This window comes from Poecilia mexicana, unplaced genomic scaffold (genome assembly GCF_051168715.1).
Source record: "Poecilia mexicana isolate PSO_F unplaced genomic scaffold, ASM5116871v1 scaffold_23, whole genome shotgun sequence".
NCBI lineage: Eukaryota > Metazoa > Chordata > Actinopteri > Cyprinodontiformes > Poeciliidae > Poecilia > Poecilia mexicana.
In genome coordinates, this window is record NW_028263392.1 from 2,469,717 (window position 1) to 2,492,256 (window position 22,540).

General features: G+C 39.1%; 1 protein-coding gene across 1 annotated transcript in view; it reads right to left on the reverse strand.

The window, feature by feature from the left end:
• ptprz1b (protein tyrosine phosphatase receptor type Z1b) overlaps nucleotides 1–22,540 on the reverse strand; it is a 60,544-nt gene that overhangs the window by 27,399 nt on the left and 10,605 nt on the right. Inside the window, exon 2 of the mRNA XM_088003076.1 lies at nucleotides 9,512–9,580. Within this exon, the coding sequence (XP_087859202.1) occupies nucleotides 9,512–9,580 (69 nt within the window). The remainder of the gene's footprint in view (nucleotides 1–9,511; nucleotides 9,581–22,540) is intronic.

Here is a 22,540-nt window from a genome sequence, read left to right on the forward strand (position 1 = left end):
TGGCTCCTCCGGCTCCTAATAGCTGTCAGTATGTTGAAAATAAAGAGAAAGAGCACAAATGTAGAGTGGGAACAACATCAGCCTGTAAAGCAGCTGAGCTAACATCTCTGTCACCCTCCTCTTTTACTGGACAGGCTCAAATTAAGCACCGCTTACAATAAAAGCAACAACCTCAACCTTTTCTGTGCCTAAACTCGCATTTCTCGCAATATTTATTCAGGTTTTCTGTTAGGGAACAAAGCCGTCCAGAATTCCAGCTGCAATAAAAGACTTCCACGTGTCCGTCTCCACTTGTGCTCAGGGTAAAATAAACACGCGAACCGCGCGCACGTGCTGCGGCGCGTGAGGGGGGGAAATGTCAGGAGGGTGTCAGCGGTCAATAGCCACATCTCACCCCTACAGCTTTATCTGTTAGCATCACCTCTCACACACACATACACGCGCGCGCGCCGAAACATCTGCACACACCGAGCGACTCCGCTGACATAACGCTGCCATGGCAACAAGTAGCTGACAGTTTGAAGACAGGAATAAAAGGAAAAGAAAAAACCCTAAAGCCCGACTTGGATGTCACTGAAGACTGCTGTGCTCGTTTAAAAGCCGCACCGCCTCGCCTCGCGCGCGCTCGAGCTCGCGCTGGGAGAAAAATGGGGATGATTCAGAGAGGAAATTACTTTTCAGGTCTCTTAAGTTCCGTGTGATATTCAAGCGCGGTCAGACAAAGAAGTATGTAGATGTGTCACCAGCGTCACCAGTCCTTTTTTTTTTTATCTTAGATTCAGAAAATTTGAATATTAGGAACCCTCCTTTTTATTCTTCAGTCCATATGAACGTTAAAAGCACTTCAGATATCGTAACAAATTATCTAATTTTAAACCACAATAATCCGTAATTTACTACCATCTTTGGTATTATTATTGTTGGATTTAATTTAGAAGATCTCCAAAGTTAGTAATTGATTAATGTAACTGGTTAATGTAAATATCCTCAGGGATTACCTGAAATCCTAAAGGTTCCTAAAGAGAGTAGAAAGAAGTTCTTGTTTAGTTTTGATAGAATAACGTTTTATGTACATATTAAGAATTTTTTTTGTTGTGGCTCTATGGGTGAATTTTATTTTTAGGATTATTGTCAAGCTGGATAGTGAACAAACCTCAAGTTTTCTTCAATTATCTTCTCATCAAAAAACATATAAAATCTCCCAATTTTTTGTTCCTGTTTAAAAAAAGAACTCCTCTCTCCTCCCTGATCCTACCTCTATTAGGGGTGCTCCAATAAATCAAAACCAATTTCCTTCATTTTGAAACTGGGATCAGCTCAGGCTTTTTAAAAATCAGTGATCAGCCAGAAAACTACAGTCAGTGCACCCAAAGCCGTTACCGTGTTTCACAATCAGAATGGTGAAATTTTGTAAAGATCAAAAAGAAAATGAATTCTTCTTTCTTTAAACATTAATGTGAAGAAAATACTTTTCTTCTGATGCGACAGCGGTTGCTCTTTTTATTCTCGACATTCTTATCCTTTCAGGCCAGTTCTTTCACTTGGGGGTATCAGGGTGGAGGGGGGTCAGAGGCAACAAAAGAAAATGAGGAGAGTGAAGAGGACAAAGAGGGTGAGACGAGGTGATGAAGAAAAATATTAGAAAAGAAGCTCCAGAGGAAGGAAGGTAGTGTAGGAAATGTCACATTTGCTCCAGAGCTGCAAGCAATGCAAATACACACACACACACACACACGCACACACACACACACAATCCATGTGTGTAATGTGTGTTTTCTACCACTTAGAGCTGACGTCAACCTCTGCGTCTCCGCTCTGCCGAGTGAGCTAACTGTTCAGAAAACAGGGTAGATTGTTGGATTGAATAATGCAGGGCTTGGAGGTTTTTTGGGGACTGTCGGCTCCTGTTTGCTTCGCAGTTGGCAAAAAAATAGCTGAATATGTATTAAATATTCAAATGAGAGGCTGCTGGTGTTGTCTTAATGGCGCTTTCTGAATCTGCAATATTGCCGCTGCATTCGCAGGAGACCATTATTTTTCATATTCCATTCAGCGTTATTTTTAAATTAACTCGTGGCGTCTTTTCACGGTGAAAAAAAAGAAAGAAAGAAAATCTAACAAAAATAATTTTAAAACATGAGCTGGAAGCAAGATGGAAAATCATTTACATTATTATTTATTTTTTACTTTGTGACTTGCAGTTCCCCGAGATAGAACTACATTTCCCATGAAGATATTGACCCATATCATTTAGGTTTTCCTTCACACACACCCCCACACATACACACTCGACTGCTACAGTGTGACACAGTGACAAGAGATTTAGAGAGAATCCAAGATAAGAAATAAATCTATTATGGATAATAGAGAGGCTTCACACGCAGAGAAACGGGCACATGATTCATTCAGAAGATCTAATACAGAGACGAGCTGTCGCACACAACAGCAGTCACCTCGTCTATCAATCAAACCGTTCTGATTTTTAGAGGGAAAAAGAGGCCTCGTGTGTTTGTCAGGAGATCTTAGGGGCCCTGAGATATCTAATCAGAACTAAGATCAGTCAGTCAGCTGTATTTGCTAAGTTTGTGCAGTTTTTTAGTGAATACAAATAGACATAAGAAGAGAAAATTGAGTTAGTGCACACACGCTAAAGTCGAAATAGCTTATGTCCAGGATGTGTGGAGTCTGCCTGTATTATATGTCTGAATTTCACATGATGGAAGACTATATTTGGATTTTTAAGGCTCGTTATTTTTTGCTCTTTAAGCTGTTGTTTAAATAGCAAAAAAGTAACTGGAACCGTTGCTTAAATAGAAGCCTAGAAGCACAGCAGTGGTGAAAAATAGCAAAAACACAGAAAGTCAAAGTTGTTTGAAACAAAAACAGTCACTAGTTGCACATTTTATTTGATCATTCTATTTTTAAAAAGTAGGGCTCTTTATTTGCATAGGCTCTTTTTTTACTTTAGTCTGGTACTAGTAGGGGCTTCGACGGCCCTGTATAGGGTCTTTCTTCACAGAAAATCAAAGCAGCTGAACCAAAAGAAAAGTTCAAGAGAGTTTAAGAATAAAATAATTATTTTTGAACCCTCATTCTTGCCTCGTGTCCTCAAATATGTTGTGGCCTTGGTGGACATACATAGCATTCATACTGCAAGAAACATAAATACTGCTCTTGAAAAACATACAGATTTAAAATAAGCTTCTTTAGAGCACCACATACATGAAGAAGTGTGATTTAATTCACTAAGATGCAAAAAGAGACTTCATTTAATCATACGGTCAAATTTATTGATATTTTTAGTGCTCTTGTGGAAAAAATGGGAGAAAATAGTAAAAATAATATTTTAGTCAATTTTTTTTAATATTTCCTGAAATTTATTATGTTAATGAATCAAAAATGATTATCACAAGACATTTTTCATAAAAAATGATAGATACACTAAATGCCCACCCCCACTATAATTATAAATAAATAAATGTAATTTATGTATCAGTTGTCATAAGGGAGTCAACCCACAACCAAAGCTCAATTCTCTTCAAGTATATTAGCCAAGTTTACAGTGAGGGGAAATAAATAAGTCTAGTTACCAAAAGAAGTCCTTACAAAGGTGAATTGTGCGTACACACACCAGCACACAGCAGTCACTAAGCGCTCACCTTTGGGGGAAATGCTGCAACTCTTTCACCGTTAAATATCCAATATTTGCTCCTGAAAAATACAGCGTAAACCTTTCAATCACGCCCCAAAACAGAGCACAGTTGATTTCTATTAAATGTTTATCCTCCAGTAGTGTGAAAACATTGTGTTTTTGTTCAAAGTTACCACATCTTTAAAGTCTAAGGCAGTCAGTGTGCACTGCAAACCTTTCTGCTAGGCACTTGAGATGTGTAAAAATGAGCTCTCCTGAAGCGTTTAGCCACTAATGTCCTCACAGTTCAAACCATCTCATGTGGCGGCCATTGTCATTAGCGCTGCAACACGCTGATGAAGACTGGACAAGAAGCAGGGAGCACAGAGCCTCTATTTGTGGATGAAGAAAGACACCTCTGCATGATTACCTCCCGACTCCCCGAAGGCTTCCAGAGGCAGCCGCACAGACTGAGCAGCAACTGGAGCAGAAGAGCAGCCAGAATGGAGTATTTAGTGACTAAGATGGCAGTTGAGAACATTGTGGGTGGTGTACTGAAGGATAAAGAGATGAAATGCACAGGAGGCTGGATGAGAGGAGCCTAAATATATAGAGCAAGCGACTCCTTCTCCTCATCTTGTTGTAGAAACACCACAGCAAGAGATTTCTAGTTCTCACATTTTAAAATAAAACTGAAAGAGAACAAAAAGGTTGGTGATGAATGCTTCTGGCCAAATGCAGGTAAAGCCATGAAATGATGATGGTTGTGATTGCATTGGAAAACAGATTTCAATTCGATACCTGATCAGTTGGGTTCTGAAGAGTAATGTGGTGGTATAGTCCTGGTGTAAAGCAGTTAGCAAAACAACTCAAACTTTCTTGAGAAGAGAGAAAAAATATTCTAGAGAGGAATGGAAGAGAACCATTGTAAATTAAAGTGACCGGCTGCCTTTTTGACGAGGAAACGGTAAGTGTTTTGTTCGTGCAGTTGATGCTTGTTCATGAGGCCAGCGGTCCGAAGACGGACCATAAAGTCATGGCCTGTATGTCAAGTAAAATCAGATTAGAGTGTGAAGAGTCAAACACAAGAGGTGTTTTTGTGAAATGCCAAATTATGTAATTCCTAAATGTGAAGGGAAAGTCTACTCTTTCATCAGCCAGCTGAATGATAAGGCCTGAAGATGTTCCATAAGAACTGAGAAATTTGGCCACAACAAGAAAGCTGTTCGCTTTGGCCGTAACATTTCATCCTTTGGGAGAAGTTCAAGTACAAAACTCCTTGTACAAAGTGGCAGAAGAAATGTTGATGAAATGCACTTCCATCTTCAACCACGACATTTATAAAGTTCAGACAGACCAAAACAGAGTTCTGGCTAGATGACCTGTTGAGAACAATGAGGATTTTGTGTAAAATCATCTTCAAGCTACTGGTTTCAAACTAACTCCCAGGTGTGTAACTCTCTAGTCTTATCTTGTACAAAATGTTTCCAAGTGGGTTTTGGATCTATGTCAGGTCACCTTACCAGAGCCAATGTATTTCCTGCTTTGAAGATGGTCGAATTAAAAAGAAAAAAGAGGAAAAAAAACGCACTCGCATGAATCACTTCCACGTCTGCCAGAGCCCACCTCTTTCCAATCACATCGCTTCAGATGTGAAGGAATACGTAGCACAAGCATAGCACACGGGGGTGGGAGTTATGCATAATTAAAACCTGAAGGTGTGTGGGTGGGTGTGTGTTCCATAGACAAAGCACAACTGAAGCCTGCGTGTCCCCCGGCTATGGTTCGGTGAGTAGAAGAGGAGAAACAGGCGACAGGAGGCCAAAGAAACAAAAACAAGTAGACGGATGACAAAACATGCTGCAGTTATCTAGTAATAAATTCAACATTTGGATTCAGAATGCTCATAATGTTCTGAAATGGCATAATCTGTTACGTTGCATAATCTTCCTTTGGTTCATGACACATTTATGAAAACTGTAGTGGGGAAAAAATGTTTAATAATGAAAAACCAACAATTTATCAGAAATAAAAAAAAAAACAACATGCATGCAAATTCTTTTGATTAGTTACAGTGTGAACTCTGGAATATTCCTTTGGGAACTTCCTAGTAAATTTGCCAGGCAGGGGAAATTCTGGGTTAACGGGATACACAACGACATGCACAAAAACACGCATGGCAGATGGGACCCTAAGGGGTGTCTTCCAGGCACAAGGATCCCAGGGACCCCCTGGAGACAAGGCACAGAGTAATAATGATGGAAACACTGAACATTAAAAAAATCCTGTTTTTCATAAAAATATACAAAAATAGCAATGATAAAAAAAGAAAAATCAAATGGGAGTGTAGCTCTTTAAAAGACGTTTTGAATATCCTGCGAATCAAGTTTATAAAAAAAAAACTTTACTTTTTTTCCACCCTAACAAGCTTCATCTGGATTACCAGAAGATTATTATTTCATGTTGAACCAAATAAAAACATAAAAGCATTAATAATTTACAATGAATCCACTTGGGGAAACATAGAAGTAGAATTTTTTTTAATCTCAAGAGTGAGAGATGTCCCAGAAGAGGTGGTATGCACAAAAAAAGGTATGTTTGGGTTTCTTTTCTTTTCTGAGGCTTAAAGCATGAATAAATCTTAATGATATTTTGAGGTTCTTACAGACTTTCAGGCCATTGTTTAGGTTTTAGGTTGGATTTATGTTGATAATACTGCATTTAAATTTAGAATTTGTTTTGTTAAATGAATCTGCAACAATTATTTTTTACTTAAATAACTGTTGCATTTTTTTCCACTCAATATGGTACAAATGCAATTTAGTTTCTGTCCAACATTAAAGCTAAACCTTTTCTGTTTTAAGTCAATTGTAATCAACAAAAGGATTTCTATTTGAAACATGCCAAAACAATCAGGTAAAACATCTTTTGTTTGTGTTTCTTTGTTCAAATATTTTCAAATTACAAATTTCACATGCATTTCATTAATATTTGATCATTAAAATTGCCTTTTAAACACATTTTGTATCAAATATGTCGAGTTTCCTTCTACAATCTTCTCCCAACAGTTTGCTGGGACTTTGGCCCATTTGTTTTGACAGAACTGAATTTGGGGATTGGGTTTTTAGACTGCCTTGCTCAAGCACACACACTTTTTTAGCTTAATCTTAATCTCAGACCACACCAGCCCTGTTTAGTATGCTTTAATCAAACTCCAGTTTGTTTGTCTAGTGTGATAAGCTTCTAAATTTAAAGGTAAAAACTTCTGTGAGAAATTCTCAATGTCAGACAAAACAAATCTGTCTTTCTTACATGGCAGGTTGGTAAGTAGCTGTATAAGCACAATTAATGAGAGGCATGTAGTCATTTAAACCTGCTGCAGTAAATCTAAGTGAACAGCCATGGTTTGTTGGAGGCGAGTTCATTGTAAAGGCCTATAGGGATTTGGATGTATCTTGTCTTGAAAGTTCTCCGACTCTCACTCTCTCTCGTTCCCCTGGCTGTCTCCCTTTCATTCGTTTCCCCCCAGTCCCCCCTTTACTTCTGACCTAACTAAAAACGCGGTGCGCTGTGCCTCACAATGAAGTGTGGTCCTTTCAAATGTTAATGCTTTTACTCTCGGCTCAGAGCACCGCACAAGGCGAGAAACAGAGCTGGACACAAAAACAAGCTTGTGTACACACACTTTTGCACACACACACATGCACGCACGCACACACGTTTGTTTCACTGTCTTTGCGGAGACTTTTCATTGACTTCCATTCATTTCTACAGCCTAACCCCAACCAAAACTCAATTTCTTAACCCAAAAACAGCATTTCTTCTTTGGGAGTAGTCTTGTCTGCTGTCGTCAGATGTCAATTGTTCTACCAGTTGCTACCAGATATGAGTTCTTAGCCTTCCACTCATTCTGTGCTGTCTGGACTTTGGATTTTTGTATAATTTCACCATTAAATCATCATTCTCACTCAACAACCTGGGATTACGCTCTTAAGCCTCACTGTTAAGGTCTATTCAGGGGTCCTGGAGCAGAGGGTCTGTCGGATAGTCGAATCTCGGATTCAGGAAGAGCAGTGTGGTTTTCATCCTGGTTGTGGAACACTGGACCTTTCCCACAACCAGGAACAGGTCTGAGCCTGCTTCACTACTTCACTACTGTGAAGCAGGCACTGTACCGGTCCACAGTGGTGAAGAGAGAGCCGAGTCAAAAAGCGAAGCTCTCGATTTACCGGTCGATCTACGTTCCTACCCTCATCTATGGTCATGTGCTTTGGGTCATGACCGAAAGAATGAGGTCCCGGAAACAAGCGGCCGAAATGGGTTTTCTCCGTAGGGTGGCTGGGCTCTCCCTTAGAGATAAGGTGAGAAGCTCGGTCATCCGTGAGGGACTCGGAGTAGAGCCGCTGCTCCTTCACGTCGAGAGGCATACCACCGTGTTAATAAACAAATAATCCTTCTTATTTGAGCACAGTTTACTTGGAAAAACGTGAAGATCAGGAAAATGTCCTCATGTTCCACAAAAGACCTCCATTTGTTGGTGAAAATTGTTATAATGGACCTCTATAGGTTGCATACAAGTATATACTCACACACACACACGCACACACACAGTCACGGTGATAGCTACAGTTACAGTGAATCTCAATAAACTACCAGAGGAACTCATTTGTGTTGATGAACTTCCAGACCCAACACAGAGAAAAGGAAAATGTGCATCCACTTCCCTTCTGCTGCTGAAAGGTTGTTCATTATGCATGTCAGTGTATCACACAAAAAACCCATTCCAATTTGACAAACAAGGTGAAGGTGGCAGACAAATTGATTGTAAAGCTCTGACAAGAAGACAGAGCAATCTGAAGGATGAAATGCAGGTGCACCTATTGAGATTCAGTCTTTGTCACGTATAACAGCAGTAATGAGTAGGAAACGGATTGAAGCATTGGCTTTGTATTCATCCAAGGTTGGAAGTAAGGGAGTAGGTCAGTAAGGGAGTAGGGAGCATAAACCCCATTGAATTTTGCTCAAATGAACATGTTTCGCAAGTAGAAATAGCTTTTGTTCTGTTGTAATTAGGCTTGGTGTCTAATGGTTCCTAAGTATTTCAGATTTCTTGTACTGATTATCATCATTTGGAGGTAATGCACTGAAAATACTGTGCTACATCATTTGACAAGCAGCAGTTCTTCCCATTAATATTCATGCTGAAATCTGCTGAGAGTGGGCTTTAGAAAAACTTTTCACATTGCTGTCACTCTAAGTGATCAAACCGAAGATGTAATTGTAACTAATCAACTAAACGAAACAGTTTGCTTTTATAACTCCAGGTGAGATCTATTAGCAGCAGTGGGAATCATCATACATCTTAGCATTTTACAGCTAATGTGATCCATGGAGGTGAAGGTTAATAACCCTAATAGCTCTTGTTTTAGCCTGCTGACGGCCAGTGGGTCTCTTCTGAGCAGTAAAACTCTAATCGCTCCCTGAGGGGTCCTTACTGCCTGTCTGCGTCCACTCTTTGTTTCTGTCTGATCGTAGCTTAACTCTGCAGGGGCTCCGTGCTGAGTTAGCTCAAGTCACCGAACCATATGGTCCGAGGCAGATCAATTTTTTCCTGCGGGAGAGGCTAATGGATAATACCTGCAATTCATCAGATATTCATACTGCTGTGGCGTTTGGGTCTTATACGGGCTCTGCAGTTACAGAATGCAGTCCCAGTGTCAGTGAGTGATTATTTTTGGGAAAATTGATTACGTGTCATGACATCAAAATTTTAAAAAAGTAGTTTGTTTAAGATAAGCTGGCTCTAGAAGCGATAAACTGGAAAATAAAATTCCACTTGCAGCCAACAAACGAGTAAAACATCAGAAGAATCAAACAGACCTGAGTAGGACCAGTTCATTTCTTCCGGGAGTTTCTCCAGGCCTTGGGCCGGCGGCTCCACTGCCAGAACTATCAAAAACAAGATAGAAATGTTATTGTAGCAGATATTTTTAGTCATTGGTTTGTATTATACTCAACTATGGAGTTTTGTACAGAACAAATAAAACTCAGTCACCCACTGCTTTCCAATTTTCATATTTTCTCTCATTTGATGTCCAAGTTCAAGTTTGTTACAGCAGATTTGCATGGATAACCTTAAGAAAGGAATAGAATCTATATAACATTTCAATAAAAAAAAAAAAAAAAACATTTTTTTACACTGGTGATTCAACTGTGGGACAGTGGGAAGTGTAGTCAACTTGTAGTTTCAAAGATTTAAAGTTGTGGGTTCAATTCCAGCTTCCTACTTGCCATCTTAGTGACAAAAGTATTCACACCCCTTGAATTTTTACATTTTTTGTCACATTCTAGCCACAAACATTAATGTATTTGATTAGAATTTATTGTGAAAGAACAACACAAAGTGGAATACAAATGTGAAGTTGAAAGAAAAGATTTTTTTTACAAATAAAAATACTTTGCAAGTCACTGTTTGGATTTTTTTCTAAATGATTTAAATCTATTTTGTAGCCACTAATTGATTAAAGTGAGTAGAATATATTAGGCATAACATGTAATAGGTGGGTGAACTGAACTAAAAGTTGCCATGCTGTATATCTGGTAAGCTTATTTATATGAACATAAAAAAAAACAAAAACAGTTTGCAACATTTTAAATGGAACTGTAAAAAAGCAACAGACACACACTCACACACACACACACACACGCACACGCACACACACACACACACAAAAGGAGAAATACCAAAATGATGCATTTTCTTTTTGTTTGATCTTTCAAAGCGTAACTCTAAAAAAAAAAAAAAGAAGAGGAAAAACACAGAGAAGATGAAAGTGTAGCTCAGAGTCAGATTTAGGTCACAGTAACATCCCAACAACATGTGGCACAGACGCACTGTGAATAATCCTATAGTTACAGTATGTGCACAGCGCTGGGATGTAAACATCATAAATTACTGCACGGTGACATACTGTATGCCTCACTGCATTTACTTTTACAGTCCAGTCACGAGTCCTCTGTCACATGACTGAGGTTACTATGGAGCGGCTTGTAAAGTATTATTGGCCTTTGTGTACAGATTTCTCAAATTCAGCTTCAGCGCAGTCTCTATTTTCAGAGGAGCCATTTTTGTGTTTAAGCTACTTAACTCTGATCCATGAAGCACCAGCAGAAAAAAGAAGAAATAAAAATCACCCATAGCTTGACAGACTGGGCTGTTTTCACAGTCAAACATAAGGACAAAATCTGCTCTATTCCTACAGTAAAATAAAAATATAAAAAATAAATATACCACTTTTAACACCAAATATTGTGTAGGTAGCACTAATATTGTTAGGCTCTTTGCTATAGAAAATCTACCTGATCAAAGAATGCTTAGTCTCTTCTATCCATTTTTACTAAAAACTGACTTTCATTTTGTTTCCATTTGGTAACGTTATGAAGTGTCTTTTAATGATTTGTCGCATGAATAAACTTATTCCACTTATTTCAATTGTGAAATTGTGTTTTTCCTGCATTAGCAGAATATTGACAAAGTTTTGTGCACATCTCTATTGGAAACGCAGCTGCAGATCCAGTTTTTGCTCAAACATTTTGTGGGCAAAAAGATGCTGCCTTACAAACCACCTACTCAGAGGAAGAACAGAAAAAAAAGAATAAGGTTAAGATATTTTTAATCATTGGTTTGTATTATACTCAACTATGGAGTTTTCCAAACACTTAATCATCAGTGGAAAAAAAGTGTTTTTGTTGTTTTTTTTATTTAAATGTTACATAGATTATATTCCTTTCTTAAGGTTATTCATGCAAATCTGCTGTAACAAACTTGAACTTGGACATCAAATGACAGAAATGTGAATATTGGAAAGCAGTGGGTGATTGCACAAATAAAAAAAACATTCTAAGATGAAAGCAGGGGGTTCTGTGTTTTACAGCGAGCAGAGGAAAGTGAAGGGCCTTTATTGGTGCAGGTTGGACATGCATGAAGCCCAACGCCCAATCACTTCATGATTTCACCCATCTACACTGCACCTGCTTTCCAACACTTTTCAGGTCTTGATATCAAAAGGTTTACAAGAGAGAATTTTCTGTAGACAGAGTCACCATCAGAAAAAAGTCAAAATCTTCAGTTTTCCAAAACCACTCTTCTTATGAACTTGATGTATAGCTGCAGTTCCATTACAAATGTGAGCAATTTATTTTCTAAATATCAAATTGTGCAATGTACAATCAATGAAAACACAACTTATGTTGCATTGTAATGTATTGCAGGTAAACATAACAAATGCTAATATGTCCCTTCAGAATTCCTTAGACACAGTCCAGGAGGTTGAACTATATCAGTCCAGGATGGCCAATGTTTGTTCCTTTTGCTTACAAACGTGTATAGATGGAGATTTTACTCCTGCAATTTTTTAAAATGCACTCTACAAAGATCACCATTTGCAACGGATTGTTGCAAATGCAGTCCTTCTTAGCTTACCTTAGCTTAGCAGGATGTTTTTCGGTAATGGAAATCTTACAAAGTTACTGAAGTTGAAGCAGGACAGTTTACTCAAGGTCAAAAGTAAAAATGAGACTTGGATTGGATGGATAAACCTACAAGGTTTAACCATCTAATCCTTGAGGCTGAATGCTAGTAGCTTTAAGTATTCCATTCATGCTTGAAGGCTAGAGGGTTTAAACCCCAAGAAGAAAAATGTCTGTGCCAACCAGATTTTTTTCTTCTTCTTTTGCAGAACAAGAAAAAAAATTCTCCAAGATTCTCAAGACGGTGAAAGCCATGAGTCCTTACTGGGAGTTCTGGGTGTTCCCTCTGGTGTCCTCCTGGGATGTGCCTAGAAACTTCCAAAGGAAGGCCTTCATCAGGGATCTCAACAGACTACTGTTAAGCAAGGTATATGTTTTCTATGAACCCAAAGCAGAGAAACATAATAATTTGATTATTTACTACAAGTTATGTAGGTTTTGCAAATCATCCAGTCTATTGCACCCCCACCAGAAACCCTATGGAGGAAGTTCTTCATATCCAGGATCTTGTTCTTTGGGTCACGATCTACGTTTCTTGACCATAGAGGAAAGTTGGAATTAAAGACCAACTATTACATGGAGATATTCCCTCTTTGATTCAGCTGTTTCTCCATCACAACAGACCACAGTATCACTGGCCTTACCCTTGACAACATCCTTCTCCTGCTCTTTCCTACCCACAATCACTCATGAACAGGACGAGGTATTAAATTCCTGAGGCAATGACGGACCCCAACCAGCAAGAGGCAATCTATGTTTTTCTGCTGTCCTCAGACTTGGAAAATCTGATTCTCATTGCAGCGACAATAAAAAATTAAGAGTTCAAATGAAGAAATCTAAAGAAAATGAATAAATCTGTGCAAGCAGAAGCACTAAAACTCACACAAGAACACAGAGAAACCATTCGCTTGCTTCAAAGTTAACCTCAAACAAGACTTTTCATAAATCTTACCCAATCCAGGCATGGCTATGATTATAGACAAGGGTAGTAAAACCATTGAATTCTGACACTGGACAGAGGGGGATCATAATTTAGTCCAGATTCCAGACCAGAATAATAAATATCTCTGTTCCAAAGGTCATCATTCTGACCAGAAATTAGAGTTAGCATGGAAGTCAAAATGGTCACTTTGGGAATTGCCTCAATGGAAAAAGGTATGTGCACCATGCTTGTTAGCAATCTTTACTTCCTGTTTATTACAGCCATGACGAAATCATGCTTTGCATAACCTGGTTGATTCACTCTGAATCAGTAGATGGAAACACGCCTTGTTTTCCTTTTGTTTTTTCTTTTTTTGTGACATTTTAAAAGTTGGCGTAGAATTTGTGTGACAGTTGGATGGAAACATAGCTATTGTAGCGTAGCGTTGTCCTTCCTCACCCTGTTAATCCACACTTCCAGTCAACATGCTGATTAACGTCTGCTCCATTTTTACCATCAACCACAAATATGTCAGTTATTTCTACTACCGAGTTACCTAAGCAAATGTCCCTAATAAACTAATGAACCAGCCAGTATTAGCTTGTACACTGTTATGCATAGCATAAAAGAGATACAATTCCTTGCAATCTAAATGTTTTCTTGAATAGTATTTCAATTGTTTTTATAAATTAGATAATGGTATAGATGGTTGTGTTGCTACCATGAAGCTGCTGTTCATACACTCCTCTCTCACTGACCCATGTTAAGTACAGAAGCACCATTTTTGTCTGAAGAACTTTGGACTGGAAGCCAAATTGAACCATCAAAACCTCTCGCTGCTTCCCCGTCTTCAGAAACATGGCATCAATCTAACCAACTGTCATCACATAATAAATAGCACTCATTTTTTTTCTTTTCTTAGATCACAACATATAAAAATAACTACAGTGAAATCTCTTGAGTGAAAGTAACCCTACGCAGCAGCTGCTGTCAGTGACAAACACACAACATCCGCCTCACATAAAACGTGACACCTGTTGGCCGCCAAACCACTAACACACACTCCCACAGGCGGATGCCTTCAGAGGCCAGACGATAACTTATATAGCCTTCAGCTGTGTGTGGAGTGTCAGCCGGGTAAATTACCACACTTGACCTCTCTCACACTTAGCGTTTCTCTGGATTTATCCCGCTGCGTCTGCTTAAGCAGAGAACGTTCTGACTATGCTGTTGACACGATGTGTTTCAGGCGCTTATTTCTGTTCACTTTAGTGATTATGGTTAGAAACAGTTAGACCAACAACTCAGTGTTCCAGAAAATGATGTTGCAAGAGACTGATATAAAAAAAATAATAAATACACTGAAATATTTATGTTATGGCCTACGCAATCACGGGAAAGACTGCTAACTTAACAGTTTTCCAGCAGAGAGTCACTTCAGCCTCCGCAGGGAAAATCAGCCTAAAAAAAGTAAGTGCTGACAAAGCAGGTTAAATAGTTAAATACATAGAGCTGTATCTAAGTATAAGACTGGAAAGTTGAGTGGAAGGAAAAAGTGTGACAAAAAATGCACACAATCAACAGGGATGATCACAGTCTTAATAGGATTGTGAAGAAAAAAAAACATTCAAGAGATGAAATTGGACTAGATTCAGCATTTTCTTTACATAATTCATTTTTGGTTGGTGCTAGTGAACTTTTTCTTTTTTCCTGACTGTAAGTAGACAAGGAAGGGTGCAGGTAGAAGGTACCAAGGTCAGGAGTCAAACCAAGGACAATGAGGATTACTGAAACAAGCAGGGCTGCAACTATTGATTATTTAATTATCAATTATTCTAAAGATTAATGAATTAAATGCAGAAATAAATGGCACATTCTGCAAATTTTCTTATTGAGCAGTTAAAGCTTGTTTTACACAATATTAGAAATGCATCAAAATATGCAAATAATCACATTCCTTTTCAAATACAAAAACAAACATTTTATTGCCAAAAATGCATAAACATAACATTCGTTTTGTGTAGCAAAAAGATGCATCTGCAGCTAAAAAATACTTCTAACATCAATGTGTGAGAAGCTCAGCCATTGTGTTTAACATCCATACAGTGTAGAAAACGGTGCTTAGTATGAGTTTTTTTTATTTACTGAATTTGAACCAAGTTAAGCTAAAACTGGCACTTGAGTTCTAGGTTAAACAGATCAACAGACAAAGAAGATTGTTTATCTTAAACCCAAAATGTACAGTTTTGTACAGTTTTGGTTTGATTACTTGTCTGACCATCATGTTCTTTCAGCAGACGACCTTTGTTAAGAGTCTATATACTCCAGTTAGCGATCAATCAGTAACTAATTTAGCTAATAATATTTTCAATAATCGATTAATCATGATTAATCGATTGATGCTCCCTGGATTCGGTGTTTCAATGGCCACCATACGTCACAAGAGATAGTCGGGGGTATGAACAGATATAAACACTTGAAATCTGTTTCACTCTGTGATAAACCTCAATGAGTTTCACTTTAGATCAATTACTTCGTAAATGAACTTTTAAAATTTTAATGGATTGGGATGCTCCAGCATGCTGAACAACAGCAAAATTGGAGAGTAGTAGGAGAAAGTAGCAGAGTGAGGAAAAGTGGTCATTATGTCTCATAGTGGTATAACAACAGAGATAACCAAAGTCTAACTATAAGCTTTATGAAGGAACATCTTTAGCTTAGTCTAGAAAGCAGCAGCATTCAGCTTCTATGCACTTCTAATCTGGAACAAACTTCCAGAAAACTGCAAATCAGCTGAAACTCTGAGCTCCTTTAAATTATGTCTGTTTAGAGTTGATTTTTAACCATAATAAAAGGAACATTGACAAGATTTGTGATGATTTTAATGATGACACTAAACAAAATAATTTGTTATTGGTTTTCACAGCTGTTGACTACATTATGTGTTTATGTTTTCTTATGTTTTCATGATGTAAAGCAAATGTTACAACTATAGTTACCTGGAAATATTAGTAAATAGTAGAGGTGTGCCGATCGATCGGTCACCGATCATAAGCGGGCCGATTTTCGTGAAAAAGTGCATGATCGGTGATCGGCGATCATTGGCTCTTGTTGCCGATACCGATCACCTGCATCTCATTTCCAACCTGCCTGTGCAGCTGGTCTCCTCTTTCCTTCACTCTGCGCAAACGCGCAGCAACAAATCCTAAGCGATGTGGAACTATAACGCACTGAGTGAATGGGGAAGTTTGCGTGTTGCGGCGGAAAATTGAAGCAGGTCAAAATGCATCAACACAACAAATCTAATATGGCATAAAAACAATGACATACTTGACGGAGTTTGGCTACATCGAGGCTCACTGCAGTAAAAAAGACATACGGAGGATCAGATATCAGGTAAAGCAGCGCACAGCTACAAACACTCACCCGGATTAGCATGACGGTCAGAAAGCTAAACAAATAACCCGCAAAATTATTTAAGTCATCGAGCTGCGATGTAAGACGCTGGTTCTGCTCTCCTGTTGAACCGCTGCTACGCTACAGGTAGTAATATTTCACAGACGGAGCTTCGCTTCTGCTCCACCTGGTAGTGACTCTCACACCGAACCTCTGTTTAAAGCTGCAGCATCTAACCTAAAAAAATAAATTTTACCTACGTATTAAAACTTTCGCTGTCCTAACATGAGACAGATAATCTCTAAAAAAATAATCGATCTCCTCCCTGATCTGCATAATTACTCCGCTGAGTCAGAAACAGCCAATCAGAGCTAGCAGTAATCAGCTAGCCGCCATGCTAACAGGAAGTTTTCATTCAGTAACTCTGGATTGTTTATTGTAATGGAACCTGTTTTTGCCTTTGAATGTTAAGTTTTATACTTGAATTTTTTTGGCAATGTTGAGAGGTTTTATTTTGGCTCTTTGCATTACTTAGCCTCTTCAGAGCCTTCATATGTTATCAGTCTGTTAAAGGTAGTATTATCAATAGCAGTACAATTTGCACAATGCCTGTTTTGTTTAGTTTTCTTCTTGAAAAAAGTTATTAAAAACAAGTTTTTGTCTAAATTAAGGTGAATTCATGGTTCCTTTTTCCACATAATGTAACCGGTAGTGTTTATGATAAAAAAATAAAAAAATAATTATGTGATCGGTATCGGTGATCGGTATCGGTGATCGGCCCTCATGGGTGATCGGTATCGGTATCGGGAGGAAAAAACCTGATCGGCACATCTCTAGTAAATAGTTCTTATTTTCTCATTATCACAGTAGCACGACAAAACATTGTGCTAAAACTTTAAGTCCATTTTGTTCACCTCTACTTCCTCAAAGATTAACAGTAGTAATTCTAAGATATTTTTACACACCTAAGAAGAGAATAAATGGCTTTAAAAAATGGCAAATTTCAGCATTTGCCCATCTGGCCTGTTTCACCTTTTATCTAATTTTTACTGGCCTGCTGTAGCTGGTATTTTAATCAGGGCCTCGGTTTGATTAATGTACGACTTCAGGCATCCTGGTACAAACATCCTGCTGCATCTCAGATGATGGAGGGATGAAGAAAAGCTGAGAGCGACAGAGTTTCTCCGTCACTGAGATTAGGCTCCATGTTAAGTAGGAGGATTGTGTTTCTGGGTGCAGGACAAACCGAGCTTTGTGTCAGCGGCATTAACGCTGCAACACAAACCTTTATCAGGACAGACTTAAACTGGAAGCGGTGACTGTGTCGGGTGTGTGTGAGAGAGTGTGTGTCTTTATTAGTGCGTGTGAAGCATCTTGTTCTCCAGTAGTTTTAAAAAGCGGCGAAGGAAGACTTGCGAGAAAGTTTTATTGTGAGTTTTAAGGTTGACCAAGAAATAATGGGGACTTGTGTTGGAGGTGGTAATGTGGATGAACAGCTGACACACACACACACACACACGCATACACACACACTCACAGTGTCAAGTAACCCTCTACATATCCAACCAGATGAAGCATCACAAATTCCTTTACAGTTATTTGGCTCCACTATATTCGCATAAAACTCTATTATTTAAGCGTCCGCTGAGCTGTAACCACACACAGGAACACTGGAGGACTGAAACGTGATAACTGGTCTGTTATCACATCTGATTGGAGTTTAAATGACTGCAATCAAAGGGTTAAATCAATGATGCGAGTCAAGAAATATTCCAACAGGCAGAAGATGCAAGATTTACAATGTTCAAGACGTACATGTTAGAACTGAAACGATTAATCGGATTAATCGATTACTGAAATAATCGTCAAGTAGTTTAGAAACGGATTAAGTGTTAACTGAGGTTTGCAGACAAAAAAAAAATTGGCCGTCTGATGAAAAAACATGTCGAAAATAAAAAAATAATTTGCAGTTGTGAAATGTTTCCATAAAAGAAATGCAGTTAAAGTCACATGGGAATACGTTTGTTCACCCAATAAGTCATTAAAAAACATGATCCTCCAACTATGGCTCTCCATATCCAACCACTTCCTGTCATCTTCTTTGTGGTTTGTTGCAGCGGCAACGTCCAGTTGTTGATCTAGTGACTCGTGTGACATGTAAAGAAGTCTTTCCATTGCAGTTTTGCAAAATAAATGAATTTTGATATGGCCACACAAAAAATATCATGCCAAGCATTGAAATTTTATATTGAAAAGCTAGTATTTTTTCAAAATTGAAGTGTTTCCATTAAGCAAATGTATTTCCCAAAAGTCAAATTGTGCAGTTAGTGGAGAAACGCAACTACAGATCTTATCCACCAATCTTACCCATTTCCACAAAGGTCTGAGAGATTACTGAACTTGCTAAGTTGGCTACGGTGGGTGACCATTGTTAAACTCACATATGCAGCTGTGATCTGCTTTGCGTGTCTGTCAGTCAAAAGGAGAGAATACCAACACCAGAAATTAGTATCAGACAAAAAAATTACAATCAGCAAGTCAAGCTTTTTAAAGATTGGTGATCTGGTGGAAAACTGCAATTGGTACACAAATGAAATTAACGATACAGGCACAGAACCGACCCCCCCTCCCATCCCCCAAAAGTGATAAGGATATTTTTACAGATTGTGGGAGCACTTCCTGCTGTAAATATGATGTCACAGTGGTAGCACTGTGAGAGGACAGACAAGACGACAGCATGGATACAAAGAGTTTAGTATCCTGAATGGGGCCGATGTTGAGCTTCAGACCTAGTTGTGGAACTAAATGTGTCAGAGGCCTCTTTTTGTTCACTGTAAATGTTTCAGCAAAGCTCTGCTGTTTCCCCCACAACTGCACTTCAGAAACCTCAGATCTAGGTGAAAGCCCGGAGTTGCAGAGAGGTTTTCACCACATTTTAGCCTGAAGCTTGCATGTCTCCAATGAGCTGTGAGTAGTACAGACCCTGCGGGGGGCTGACCTCAAATTTCTGCTTCTAGTTAAAGCTCGGGCGAATAGAAGGAGGTTGGGGGGAGTTGGTAAAATGAAGCTATGAATAACTGCTGAACGGATACACACGTTCAGAATCACACTGAGGGACTCGCAGCGAGACGAGCAGGCGAGTTTGTGTCCGTTTGATGTGTGTGGTTAATGTTTCAGCCCCGCTCCCGCTTTCTGATTGGTGGCAAGTTGTCGGTGCGTGGACGCGCCGCAGATAGGTTTATCCGCAGAGAATTTGTGATGGCACATGTCCAGCCAAGTTGTGTGTGTGTGTGTGTGTGTGTGTGTGTGTGTGTGTGTGTGTGTGTGTGTGTGTGTGTGTGGGTGTGTGCGTGTGCGTGTGTGTGAGTGAGTGAGAGGCTCACTAATCTGCATGCCTAGTTAGGGCAGTAAGATGCTACATTTCCATCTGCTTGGCACAAATTGAGAAAATACTGTGTGTGTGTGTGTGTGTGTGTGTGTGTGTGTGTGTGTGTGTGTGTGTGTGTGTGTGTGTGTGTGTGTGTGTGCGTTTGTTTGTAATACCTTGTGGGGACGATTTTCCTGACATATACTACATTGTGGGGACCAATCGCTCCTTGTGGGGACCGGAGCCTGGTCCCCACAAGGTGAAACCCTGTTTCTGGGTCAGGGGCCAGAGTTAGGGCTAAGGTATGAATTGAGATTTGGTTAGGGTTAGTGTTAGGTATGTGATGGTTAGGGTTAGGAAAAGGGTAAAGGTAAGGTTTAGGCTGTAGAAATGAATGGAAGTCAATGGAAAGTCCCCACAAAGATAGCCAGACAAACATGTGTGTGTGTGTGTGTGTGTGTGTGTGTGTGTGTGTGTGTGTGTGTGTGTGTGTGTGTGTGTGTGTGTGTGTGTGTGCGTGTGTGTGTGTGTGTGTGTGCGTGTGTGTGTGTGTGTGTGTGCGTGTGTGCGATTAGTAATCTGCTAGCCGTTCAGTGAAGCGGGGATGCCAGCTAATACCCAAGCTCCTGGTTTAAAAAATAAATAAATAAAGATCTTTTTGAAGATTTCCTCGGATTTAAATGGAAAGGTCCATCTTTAACCAGGAGATCTTAAGGTCAGCTGTAGAAGAAGAAAAAGCAGGATGTGAAAAGAACATCCATTGCTCTTTATAAAAAGATACACAGTTCAGCCACCAAGTGTTTGCCAGCCTTACAAATTTGCGGCTTTTATTTCTACCCAAAGTGTTTCGAATCAACAAAGACATTATTTTGTGATCTTGTAATCTACTTCGTGTTGTCAGACAGGTTCTATTTCAGTGGGTTTTTTGAGTTTACAGGTTTAAAAACCATCTTAAAAAAAGAAAACAGGGGCTGGAACAATGAATCAGATTAATCATTATTGAAATAATAGTCAACTAATTTAGTAATTGATTGTTACATGTATAAAAATACAAAAAAAGCCATTAGCTGTATATACAATATTGTATATAGATACATTTTGGAATCAAGATAAAAACCTTACATGCCTTTGTCTGTAAGTATGTTTTACCCAAACTCAAGTAGCACAGTTTTATCTTCACCTATTTCCAGTCCACTAAAGGAATGCTTTGTCATTTCATTCTAGGAACTAAAATATTTATTTTCTTATTCAAAAGGGAACAGAATCATTTATTTATTTGCATCTTTTAATGTATTTTTAATGTTGTACGAAAAAGGCTAAAGCGGTTAAATTAAAAGTGTATAATGTGAATTTTTTTTAATCCAATTAATTGCCAGAATAATTTATTACTAAACTAATCATTACTTGCAGCCCTAAAAAGGACACGTTGTGTTTACTCCGATTGTGTTTGTTTGATATTAAAATTTGACAATTTGAGAAAGTGTGAAAAGTATAAACAGGAAATCTATGAGAGGGCCCTTCTACAGCATCAGCTTAACATGCTGTCCATCAGATGTGTTTCCATGACAACTCGCAGTATCAAGAAAACAGAAACAGCTCCCCCCTCCACCCCCCCTCCCTCGCCTCACAATGGCGTGTAGAAACCTCAGACTTCCTGTCAGCTTCTTACTCCGACTCTTTCCATCACCATGGATACAGAACCATCCCCATCCCGTCGCTGTTTTCCACCTCGGGTCATGCCCTCCGTTTCTCACTATTATGGACGCACACAGACACGCACACCCTGGGACAATGAGACAAAGACACATGTATGCACTCACAGGCCTGAGTCTGAGTCTGAAGGAGGCGGGGTCAGCTTCAGAGGGGGTGTTGATCAAGATTCTGACCACTCTCTGGTCACACTCGCAGCCCGTTAATGAACTTTCCCAGAAGGAGAAGAAGGTTTATGCTGCACCAACATGCTGACTTCTGCTCTGTTCCTCTGAGCTCCTTCCATGACCAGAACACAGAAAATCTTCCTCCATCAAACCAAACTGGTTCTGCCTGCTGCTAAATCTCAGTGTTGCTATAAATGATTATTTTGGGGTCGTTTTTCCCTCTTTCTGCAGGTGTAGAAGCAGACTTCCAGGGTGCTGACTCATATTTCCTTGTACTTCTAAGTTTTTTCTCTCTACTCTTAAACCCTTCTCCCTTTTTCCCCTTATTACTTTACCACCAACTTTTCTATTACATTTGCTGTAAACCCAAAGCAATTTCTACTAAAGCTTTGTTAATATATCAAGTGGAGGATCATGAGGCTTAATGTTTCGCTTGTAAAAATAAATCTGTTGGGCCTCACCTTGACACTCAGACAACAATTATCAATGTCACACTGCTGGACAAGACATGTTTAAACATTTTTTTTTTAAAAATAGGACAACTGTTAAATATCCTCGAGCAATCACCATAAAGTCCAACTTATTCATTTCATAAAGCCTGTGTGGCATAAATTCTGCCGTTTATTCCCTTCAGCCAGAGTCCACAGCCGGTCACAGGTTGGCCATCTGTGAAAAGTACAAAAATTGGAAGCTGGGGGGACTGTGCTTACTGCAAGTGTGCCAAATGCTCACGCACCTGGATTAACCTTTGAGTTCAACAGCTGTGCCAAAAATAAACCCCACAAAGCCAACAATGTGCAGAAGGGAAACAATACAGA